This window comes from Pipistrellus hanaki (genome assembly GCF_964339955.1).
Source record: "Pipistrellus hanaki genome assembly, chromosome: 2".
In the NCBI taxonomy this organism is placed as follows: Eukaryota; Metazoa; Chordata; class Mammalia; order Chiroptera; family Vespertilionidae; genus Pipistrellus; species Pipistrellus hanaki.
Genome location: NC_140504.1, coordinates 28,313,403 through 28,325,794, shown reverse-complemented (window position 1 = coordinate 28,325,794; position 12,392 = coordinate 28,313,403). Strand labels below are relative to the sequence as shown.

The following is a 12,392-nucleotide window of genomic DNA, read 5'->3' as shown; positions in this document are numbered from 1 at the left end:
TCCATATACACTTGGGAGGAGTCTCTAGTATTTTACTTCTTTAGCTAAAGCCCAGAGATGGATTTCAAGATGTCTACAAACCTCTTGAAATTCCATGTAAAATTTTGAGGTAAGTTGTCAGTGAACCAAAAAATAAATATCCCCTAGAAATTGACTTAACCACTGTCACTAACCTAGGATAATACTAATTCAAACCAAAATGTTACTAATTCATTAATCTTGGAACCAGATTTAATGAATACCAGCAAGAAAAGGTGAACCTGAGAAGGAGCATTAATTTTAATACAGTTATAATTTTATAAATTCATGAGCCTTAAAGATGGGGCTCATGAATTTCTTAATGTGTTTAGCACCTATTCTAAATATAATCCCTAGCCCTGTCCCTCTTTATTCCCCCCACTTATAAATCCACACAAGTCATCCATCACCTAGGAACACGAGCACAAATATTAGTAACCTGGAGAAATTACGTTCATACTTTTTGGCCTTCTATTTTTCCTTAAGATTGGATTTTTACCTCTGAAACTTGTACAAACCCACGTCTAAGCTTATATGAACCAGCTAAGAAATTCTAATACCAAAGAGACACCACCAATAATCTTTGTTCAAAGAAGGTACTATGAGTAAACATAGTACAATCATTTTGGAAGACAATTTAGAAGGAGGCATCCGGATCTTTTTAAATGCACATATTCTTTAACCCAGTAATTCTTCTTCTTAAGATTTATTCACCAGTAAATTCATTGTGATTTTCTTCTTAGGAAAATTTAGAAAAACAACTCAACTGTTTAATCATGAAGAACAGGTTTAAAAAATTATGGTATAGACATATAACAAAATATTATGCTAAAAGTGATGAGGATATAGATAGCTAAATATAGAAAGAGGACCAAAATATATTATTCAGTAAGAAAAATGGGTTAGAAAACATTACCCATATGATTTCACTTTTGTTAAAAAGCATGTAAAAGAATGAGACATCCAAATATTATGTGCCTTCTGATAAATAAACACTCCACCACTGATAAAGTAGTCTCAAAAGTAACCCACAAAAATAAAACCCAAGCCTACTATCTAATCAAACCTCTAGATCCAACTATAATATACAGCAAATAAAGAGGATAGAGGAATATTTTAAACAATACCATGAAAAAAAGCAAAGAGAAAAATTAAGAAAAACTGACAATACAGTTTCTTCTATAATTAAATTGTAAGAGAGGGGGAAGAGAGTGAGCAAGAATGAGAGAGCAACACACACAGAAGGGAAGAGAGGGAGCGATAGAGCAGTCGGTAAATTTAAAAATAGGGAAGATGTATCAATTAATTACAAATATGGGCTTCATTTGATCCTGATTTATAATGAAAATTGTAAAAACAAAACATTTATGAGACAACTGAAAATATGAACATTGCCTGGATGGATATCTGACATAAGGAATTTGGTTTTTAGATTTTAAAAAGAATCTTTATTGTTAGAGGTACATTCTGAAACATGTCTGGGATTTGTTTCAACATAACACAGGGTTAAATGGGCAGGGGTACAGATGAAACAAGATTGGTAGTGTATTAATAACTGTTAGAGCAGCGTGATTGGTATATGGAAGTTCATTACATGGTTTCAGCTACTCTTAATGTATGTTTAAATTTTTCCTACATGGAAAAATTTTAAATGTTTAAACATATAAATCTGCATGGAAAGATATACACAAATGACAACTACCTTTAGATGGTAGATTTCATGGGGGATTTTTATTTAATTTTTCTTTATTCATCTGTATTCTCTATTTTTTTCTATGATGAACATATTTTTATTACATATTTAAAAAAAGAAAGAGAAGTCCTAGCTGGTTTGACTCAGTGAATAGAGCATCGGCCAAAGGGTCCCGGGTTCCATTCCAGTCAAAGGTTTGAGTCGGTTGCAGGCTCCTCCCTGGCCCAGGCTGTGGTCAGGGCACGTGTAGGAAGCAACCAATTGATGTGTTTCTCTCAAATCTATATTTTTCTCTGCCTTTCTTTATCTCTTCCACTTTCTCTAAAATCAATGGGAAAATATCCTCGAGTGAGGATTTTTTTTAAAAAGTGAAAAATAGCCCTAACCAGTTTGGCTCAGTGGATAAAGCATCAGCCTGCGGATTAAAGGGTCCCAGGTTTAATTCTGGTCAAGGGCACATGCCTGGGTTGCAGGCTCGATCCCCAGTAGGGGTTGTGCATAAGGCAGCCGATGAATGATTCTCTCTCATCATTGATGTTTCTATTTCTCTCTCCTTCTCCCTTCCTCTCTGAAATAAATAAAAATATATTCAAAGAAACAAAAGAAAGTGAAAAATAAAAATTTTAAATGCAAAACTCTCTAGTTACTTTAAATAGCAAACGTGAAGACTGTTCTTACCTGACCTGTGCTTAGTGTTCATGCTCGAGTAATGGAAGCTATCAACTAATGAGGTTAGCTTAAAGAAGAGGAAAAAAATCTCTTAAATGCTTCTCTATAAATCCTTCTATTAAGACCAGAGGATTTTATATCAGGCTAAATAGAAAAGTTAACTATATCCTACAAACAAATTTGTAATGACAATTCCCAAATTCACAATATGTGAGCTGTAAAATATTCCTACCCACATTCCATAACAACACTGTTGAGTTGTGATTCCTTAACAACCCTCCCCTGCGCCCCCGCCTCCCCCCCTCCTACCCCCACATACACACCACTTTAGACCTCAGTTATGGTAACATCATAAAAAATGCTCTATTAAAAATAAAGAAGACAACAGTGTCTTACCGGTGGTAAAGAATGTCGCCCACATTCAATTGTGACAAGTTTGTGGCACTTCTTATGAACCAGGAGTTTGCAGTTGATGCATTTATATCCCTGGCGTCCAAGTCCCCATATCCGGTCAGTACAGATGGCACAGTGGGCACGCTGAAAAGAGTAATTCAAAAGAATTCAGTAAAACAACAACAAAAAGGTCATAATCATTCCCCAACAGTTTGTTCATAAAATAGTGAAAATAAGTAGCCTTCTTCTCTAATTCATTCTCTTCATCATACATGACTTTTTCAAAGCTATGATGGACTGGGAAAAATAAACAGAAAAGAGAGCTTGTTTTAAAGAGACAGTGAGCCCTGGCCCAGTGGCTCAATTGGTTGGGTGTTGTCCCACGCACTGAAGGGTTGCCTTTTCAGTTCCAGATGAGGTATATGCCTGGGCTACAGGCTTGCTTCCCGTAGGGGGCATGCAAGAGACAGCAGATGGATGTTTCATTCTCACATCAATGTTTCTCTCTCTCCCTTCCTCTCTCTAAAAATAAAAAAAGGAAAAAAAATAGGTTTAAAGAGTGAACATTTATGGAATATAATGAACAACATAAACTGATGAACAAAAACAGATCCAGAGACAGAGAAATATCGTTCAGACTATTAAACCCCAGAGGGAAGTTAGGGGAGGATGGGGGTAAGGAGGAGAGATCAACCAAAGGACTTATATGTATGCATATAAGCCTAACCAATGGACACAGACAACAGGGGGGTGAAGGCATGGGGGGAAGAAAATGGGGGATAAGGACACATATGTAATACCGTAATCAATTAAAAAAAATTATAAATTAAAATAAAATAGAGAGTGAAATTTGCAACATGTTGTTTTCTTTTGTAAGTCCAAGACTTTTCAGTCTTCATATAATTAGGTTGAGATTTATAAAAATAGGAAAAGTGAGTAAACTTGGAAAACATATGGCAGAAAATACAGTACAAGGACTCTCAATCAAAAATAAACCTTCTAGATTGTTTAGAGGTCAAACCAAAGCCCTGCTCTCTTAAAGAGCAATACCTAAAGTGACTTTTCATTTTAAAGCTTTTTTCTGTTATTATGTTTTTATTGACCTTAGAGAGAGAGGAAGAGAGAGGGAGAAAAAGAGAGAGAACATCAATCATACATATCCCAACACACAACCTGGGCATTTGCCCTGATCAGGATCAAACCAACAACCTTTTTGTGCATAGGGCTAAGTTCAACTGAGTCAGATCAGCCAAGGTCAAAGCTTATTAATTATCAGTGGTACCTTGGGTGGTAACTTCTATTTACATTAATGAATTCAGAACTTGGCACCAGTTTTAAAATGGAAATGGGAGTCTATTGGTTTAGTTATCAATAGTTAAAAATGTGAACTTCTGGAGATAAATGCTTTCAAACCATGGCTTTGCAACTTACTAGCTTTCTCATCTTGAGTAAGTTATTTAAATGCCCTACCCCTCAGTTTCTTCATCTATAAAATGGAAATATATAGTACCTATCTCACAAGGTTGTGGTAATGATTAAATAAATTAGTATATGTCAAGCATTTGGAAAAGTACCTGAAACATAGTAAAAGCTAGAAAGTGTTTGCAATTATTATTTTCTAAACAGTGAAAATTAAAATTATATTATTAAATGATTTGCAAAATAAACCTTGTTTATTTTATGAGTATCTGGCTTTATATTAAAAAATACAACATTCTGATAGCTAGAATAACCATATAATTAATCCATCAAATCAGGAACATTTTTAAGAGTGACGGGAGATTCTATTAAAAATTGCATCATCAAGAAAACAGGTACACTACACAAACTGGGAATGTTAGGTAACCATACTCCTTTAAAGGGGAGCAACAAGACTACCTTTCTTTCATAATAGAGAGGGAAAAAATAAACTTCTCAAATTATCAACTTTCAACAAACTAAGGTTTACCCTGTTGAAACGCTTGGCTTGAAAAGTGTGGCCATTTGCACAATAAAGCTTTCTCCAGCGGCGAGCACCTCTCCGGTAGATGGACTCTGAAAAGAGAATGAGAGTTTAAAAATGAGCAAGTGTGGATAAAAATCATTATCATAATTAAGTCTGTTATTTTTTTTCATGATATTGATAGCAAGAAAATAATTTATATTGATAAAAATCTGAAAGTGAAAAAATAAACTGGATTCATAAGGGACTTGATGGAAATATAGCCCATGGAATAAATGTTTCGGTAACTATTATTACTTTTCTGTTTTTGCATTTTCCCCCAACTCCTAATTTTGCAATAAATGCCTGCATCCTTCACCAAGATTTACCAATTACTACATTTTATTTTGACTCAGTATATGTACTACCTAAGCAAGCACTTGCTTTCCTCTCTATTTACACATACACTTTCTCCTGAATCACTTAAAGGTTGCAGATATCATTAACACTTCACCCTTAAACTCCCATTGCCTAAGATTAAGGACATCCCCCACTAATTTTACAATACCATTACCATGTCTTAGAAAATTAGCATTAATTTAATACCAAATATGCAGTTCATATGCAAATTTTGCTATTTGCCCTTAATGTGTCAGTTATAGCTTCCTTTTACTCTCTAGGATCTAATCAAGATTCTGGCATTGCATTTGGATTTTCACTGTTTAGAAAATGATAATTGCAAGAATGCTATAACCTTTTTGTCTCTTTCATGTATGCTAAAACACTCAACTTTGTTGTTTGTTTTCCATAAAGTTGAGGATTTTTTTTTTTAAGTCTATGCAGCAGTCTTAGGTTCTACATTCTGGATTTATCTCTTTCCTCATTAGTGTTAGTAATAAACATTTTGCCAAAAATAATACATAGGTGACAAATCAAGAAATACACAAATGGCCAAAACCGGTTTGGCTCAGTGGATAGAGTGTCGGCCTGCGGATTGAAAGGTCCCGGGTTCGATTCCGGTCAAGGGCATGTACCTTGGTTGCAGGCGCAGCCCCAGTAGGGGGTGTACAAGAGGCAGCTGATCGATGATTCTCTCTCATCGATGTTTCTAACTCTCTATCCCTCTCTCTTCCTCTCTGTAAAAAAATCAATAAAATATATTAAAAAATAAGAAAAAGAAATACACAAATGTCAGATTGTTGACTCTCACTACTAGTGCTCACTCTATTGAAGGCAGTGATTGCTAGTTCTCTTTATTGTAAGGTACATTTTCCTTTTTGTAAGCAACCTTACAAATATTTAAGTGACATTTTGTAACAACAAGAATATTCTCTTCCCCAACAACCTTTCATCCAATTGTCTTTAAATTAATGCTCTTCCTAAACAAAGAACTGCCACAAAATCATTCCAGACTACCGGTGAAATTTTGGTTTTAAGTCAATCACTATTATAGTCTACTAGTCATTAATAAATATTCCATAATAATAGTTAATACTGTGGAAAGATTCCATTAGGTTTCTAAGTTCATTTTAAAGCAAATGTAGCACTGGGTTTACTATTTAAAATTTAAATAGAAAAGACCAATTGAAATAGTCTGAATTAGAAATCTTGAGATAGTGTAATATATAACCTTAAATATAGGTGTTTTATTTTTACTTAAATAAATTTTTATTGATTTCAAAGAGGAAGGAAGAGGGAGAGAAACATCAATGATGAGAGAGAATCACTGATGGCTGCCTCCTGCACATCCCACACTGGGATCAAGCCTGCAACCAGACATGTGCCCTGGGAGGGAATCGAACAGTGACCTCCTGGTTCATAGGTTGACACTCAACTACTGAACCACGCCTAGATGTTTTCTTTTTAATTATTTATTCCGTTAGGAGTAACCAAAGCTGAAAGAACATTTTATTTCAGAAGCTTTCATGAACTACATCTTAATATATCTTAAATTTAAACATGTTAATGTTGGCTAGAAATTAAAAGAGCCAAGAGACCACATTAATGGTTATCAATTTCCCCCCATGCTCTAGCTTATTAATACTTATTATACTGTAGAACGGGTAGTATCAAAATCTCCACCAGCAAATTTTAAAGAGGGAAAGTGGGCATGAAATATAGTGAAAAAGTTAGGAAATATTTTATCTGTATGCTGCAGACCTATAATACAATGGAAGATGGAACTCTAAAACCAAGATCTGCCATAATGACAAGTCTTTTAAAACCTGAGCTTGGCCAGAGAGAGCGGCCACTTGCTTCACAGCTCTCTGAAGGTAGCCTATGCTGGCTTCAATCAATCTGCCACTGGAAGTTCAGAGAACTATTCCTAGCTGAATCCAAACCAACATTTTTCACTCTGATCAGAGTTCTATTTCTTATAGTTAACCATTTTCCTATATAGTATATGGTCCCATTCGACTTTATATATGAATATCCATAGTACTTTAATTTTTTAATTTTTTTCTTCTTATCAAGTTGCATGGAGAGTCATAGAATTAAAAGTTAGAACTACTACCCTGGCCAGTGCAACTCAGTGATTGGAGTGTTGTCCTCTACACTAAAAGGTGGCAGGTTCGATTCCCACTCAGGGTACCAGATTGTGGGTTCAGTCCCCAATTGGGGTGCATGTGGGAGGAAACAGATCAATTTTTCTTTCTCACATTGCTACTACTCTCTCTCCCGCTCCCTTCTTTCCCTTCTTCTCTCTACAAAAATAAAATTAAAAAATCAATTAAAAATTTTGAAATTTTTTTTAAAGTTAGAACTACATTTAATTTTTAATATTTATCACAACTCCTTTTAAAGTCATGGATATGTATAGAAATCACAAATGAAAATGAGTTGTCTAATATCCACAACTAATAAATTATACCATATAGTAAAAGCAATAAATTATGCTCATACCTAAGCATAATTTTTCTGAATATTTAAACTATATCAGGACAAATAGTTGTTTGACTCTTTCAATTCATTCACTAAAGGCAATCACTAGCTTAGACATTCAAAAGAAAATCCTGTAACAACTCCTAAGGATGCATGCTGAAGTGTTTAGAGGTAAAGTGTTATGCCCATTACTTACTCTCAAATGGTACAGCAAATATAAGTAAAAACAAAACAAGCGTTTCCTATGTATATACATGTGTGCATATGTGTGCACACATACACATAAAGAGATAGAGCAAACACAGACAATGTTAAAAACTGGTGAATCTAGGCAAAGGATATATGAGTATCTTGGTTTTCAATGTTGTTTCAACTTCTCCATAGGTTTGAAATTTTCCAAAATTAAAAACCCAGAAGAAATATGACTTAACTTTCCTTTCAAATGCAGAATAGATAATTATGTCATTAAGTTATAACTAAGAACTGCCTTATTTTGATCTGGCAAAGTATAACTTAGGCAGTTCTTAATATATTCTAAATTAGACTAAAGAATGGAAAAGAAACCAAAGGAATTAAAATTTCTATTACTGATTTCCTTTCACTTATGCTACTGTGTCATAAAACACTTTTATTAAGTGGTATTAAGTATATAAATACTCACTATCTTCTCCTGGACAGGGCATTCCAGGACGTTCTGGTACACAAGGAAATACTGAAAAAAATACAACAAATTTAAAATATACAAATTACATAGAATTTTAAATTCAAATATCAAAAAAATTGACCCAAATTTCAATCTGATCCTCTCTTGACAGATACTTAGCATATAGTCAGCATTATTTGTTTAAAGAGATCTACTTTACCAACAGTATGTAAAAAATAGTTTCAATGAAAGTAACCATTAATAAATAATGCATGAGAAGCTCAAATTACTCATTCCAGTCTGTTACATCACTGATTTTTTTTTTTTTGGGGGGGGGGCTTAGATAAATCATTAACTACAATTCCTTTGAATCCTTGTTGTAGTGACAAGTTTACTACAATGAATAATTAAATTATAAAAATGTATATAAGTATGAACATAAACCATTACAATTTTTAAAAGATGTATACTAAACTTAGGAATAACTTAACAACAGAAACAGTACTCAAATCCAAGAATGTAAGTTTTATGTTAGAAACTATGGATTTATAAATAAGCTAACTCAGATCACTTTTTTATAGAGAGATAGAAGAAATATTATATGAACATTTAACCAAATATTTGTAGTCTGTGATGTACAAAAGAATCCTATATAATAAAAACCTAATATGCTAAGTGTCCAGTCATCCATCCAACCAATCAAAGCATAATATGCTAATGACATGTTAAGGACATTCAACTGCTCGCTATACGTGCACTGACCAACAGGGGGCAGATGCTCCAACTGGTAGGTTAGTTTGCTGCTGAGGTCTGGCCAATCAGGACAAAATGGGCCAGACACACACTGGAGCCCTCCTGTGTCACTCCCCAGCCCCGATCGTGCACTGGTGGGGTCCCTCAGCCTAGCCTGCACCCTCTCACAATCTGGGATCCCTCCAGGGGCCACATTGACTGTCAGGTAGTTCCAGTTATATCATAAAAACCTAAGTTCCATATATATATATATATATATATATATATATATATATATATATATATATATATATAAAGAGGTAATATGCAAATTAGCTGGGATGCCATAACAGTCACAACCGGCTCAGGAGGAGGCTGCACATGCAGCAGGGTAGAGCATACCCCCAGAGAGTGGGGAGCAAGGAGGGTCTGCCTGCTTGCCGGGGCACACCAGCAGTCCTGCCTCTGTGCGTGAGCTGCAGAGGAAACACCTTTTCTGACCACTCATTGGTTAAGCTCCTGGTACGCCACTCACAATATTCCTGGTAACTTGCGTAATGAGAATCCAAGAAGGTGATCTAGGGTTTTTCCACCTCACTCCTAGAGGAAAAAAACAAAGGTCTGCTGCTGGAGGGGCTAAGATATGTCATGTCCTGCCCTAGCCAGTTTGGCTGGGTGGATAGAGCTTCAGCATGCCGACAACAGAGTCCAGGTTTGATTCTGGTCAACAGCATGTATCTAGGTTGCAGGCTTCTCCCTGGTCAGGGCTCATGCAGCAGGCAACCAATCGAAGTGTCCCTCTCACAGTGATGTTTCTCTCTGTCTTTCCTCTCTCTTCCATGCTCTCTAAAAATCAATGGAAAAATATCCTCAGGTGAGGATAAAAAAGAAAGAAAGAACTGTCATATTCTATAAAAGAGACATCTTGAAAATGCCTAAAGAAAGTTGTCATTTTTTCGTGGTGAAGGAACTGGAGTCCATGTTGAGGAAAACACCTTGGCGGCTGTGGCAACTGGCAGTGGCAGCAGCAGCAGCGCCTTCCACTGATCAGCCCAGTCTCCTTCTGCAGCGGGAGCCCAGACTACAGCTTAGGCTCCGTGGGGAGCAGACCTACGCCATAAATAAAACATACCCTGAGGGCTCCCAGATTGCAGAGGGTGTAGGTCAGGCTGAGGGAACCACTTCCCGGTGTACAAATTTTGTGCACCGGGCTTCTAGTCTATATAATAAAAGCCTAAGTGGCCGTTAAGGGAGAATAACCAGAACGACCAGTCACTATGATGCACACTGACCAACAGGGGACAGGTGCGCAATGCAAGAGCTACCCCCTGGTGGTCAGTGCACTCCCATAGGGGAAGTGCCACCCAGACAGAAGCTGGGCTCATGACTGGTGAGTACAGCAGTGGTGGGGGGAGCCTCTTCCACCTCCGTGGCAGCACTAAGGAGCAGCAAGGTGAGCGATAAGGAGCGAGCAGGCAGGCAGGCAGGCAGGCAGGCAGTAAGGAGCGAGGGGTCCCGTCTGTGAGAGAGATGTCTGACTGCCAGCTTAAGCCCGATCCTCAAAGCTGGCAGAAAAACATCCCCCAAGGGGTCCCAGACTGTGAGAGGGGCAGGCCAGGCTGAGCGACCCCCCAGTGCACGAATGCACCAGGCCTCTAGTCTATATTCCAGTATATAAAAGCCTAATGTGCTAAGTGTCTGACCGTTCGACCATTCACTATTATGTGCACTGACCACCAGGAGGCAGAGCTCCAAGCAGTACGTTAGTTTGCTGCTGGGGTCCGGCTGATCGGGACTGGGCGAGATGGGCCAGACATACCCTGGAGCCCTCCCGTGGTACCCCTCCAGCCAGGTCAAGGGACCCCACTGGTGCATGAATCCGTGCACCTGGCTTCTAGTAGGTTTAATAAAGATCACAGAGTATGAGAAGGGCAGTTCCTTATATATTCTTAAAAGTTGAAATATAAACTAGTTTCTGAAAATAGATCTGTGATATAGTATTAAAACTTAAAATAAACAGTTTAATACTATTGACCAATCATTTCTTTAAACATTCATTGTAGTTTTATTCTAAAAAGAGATGATTCTCAAAATAGAAGACATAAAGTTCTTCAAGGATCTCAACCAATTAGATTATGTAGCCCTTAGGAGTCACTATGTCAAATTCTAACAGTAGAAAAAAGTCAAACTGCTATTTGTCAAAAAGCATACTGAATAGAAAAGTGTAAGGAAATTACAACAAAGAATTGAAATGATTCATTATACTTAAGGGATATTTATATCTACTTCAAGTTTTAAAGACTTTCCTAGGTCTCCTAAATCTCCCCAAAATGTTCCATAAAAAACTGTCAATGTATTGCAATTAAATGCAATACATTAAGTGGTTTCTACATAAGATTAAAAATGGAGAGGTAGCATGGGAGAATAAAAAGAACACAGATTTGGCCAGTCGGTGTGGCTCAGCAGTTGAGCATTGACCTAGGAACTAAGAGATTGCCGGTTCAATTCCTGGTCAGGGCACATGCCCAGGTTGCGGGCTTAATTCCCACATGGCAGCCAATCGATAATGTTCCTCTCTCATGGATGTTTCCATTTCTCTATCCCTTCCTCTCTCTCTCTCAATAATATATATATATTAAGAATACAGATCTGGAATCAGAATACCTAGATTTACAACCCAGGTTTACATTGTACCAGTTACATGCTAGCAGAGTTTAGGCTTCTTCTATACCACTACCCACCTCTCAGGCTTGCTGACTCTTAAATATGTAATAACTATAAATAGTGTCACTGATAACACTTAAACAAAAAAAAGGACATTGATGATACCTTACCTTTAGAGATCATTGTTTGCATAAATTAAAAACTGCAAGTTCTATGCTACATTTTGTTGTGAAACACTGAGTTTTACTATTCAAGGAGCATACATAAATAACAAATTTCTCAAAATTAAAAAAGCTTACTGATTTTGTCTTCTCTAGCAATTGAGAAACTACTAAGGATAATTATATAATGATGAGCAATAGAGATTAAAAATTGACATCAAAATTTTGTTTTAATTTTGTCAAGAATATAGGCTTGGTGGTGGTTTTTGTTTGTTTGTTTGTTTGTTTGTTTTTTTGTGTGTATGTGTGTGTGTGTGTTTAATATTGCTCTAGAAGAATAAGAAATGACACGCCTTTACCATGAATCAAGAGTTCAGAATCCTTGTTCAGCTCATAAAGCCTAAAGGCTTCTTCTAACTCCAACTGAGATGATACTGTACACGGATCTCCTGCAAAATATAAAAATTAAAGGTAAGCTCACTTTTTAAATCCTCTAAATGTGATGATTAGAAAACAGTTTCTGTTACATAAAGTCTTGAGGGGGAAAAATGACATAACATACAGAGAGAAATATTTGACAAGGACAAATCTTTACATATTTAGGTAATTCTGTTC

General features: G+C 36.4%; 1 protein-coding gene across 1 annotated transcript in view; it reads right to left on the bottom strand.

The window, feature by feature from the left end:
- PRKCI (protein kinase C iota) overlaps window positions 1–12,392 on the bottom strand; it is a 63,513-nt gene that overhangs the window by 26,281 nt on the left and 24,840 nt on the right. Inside the window, exons 3-6 of the mRNA XM_084874133.1 lie at window positions 12,137–12,226; window positions 8,239–8,289; window positions 4,722–4,807; window positions 2,777–2,917 (exon numbers count right to left, since the gene is read on the bottom strand). Of these exons, the coding sequence (XP_084730259.1) occupies window positions 2,777–2,917; window positions 4,722–4,807; window positions 8,239–8,289; window positions 12,137–12,226 (368 nt within the window). The remainder of the gene's footprint in view (window positions 1–2,776; window positions 2,918–4,721; window positions 4,808–8,238; window positions 8,290–12,136; window positions 12,227–12,392) is intronic.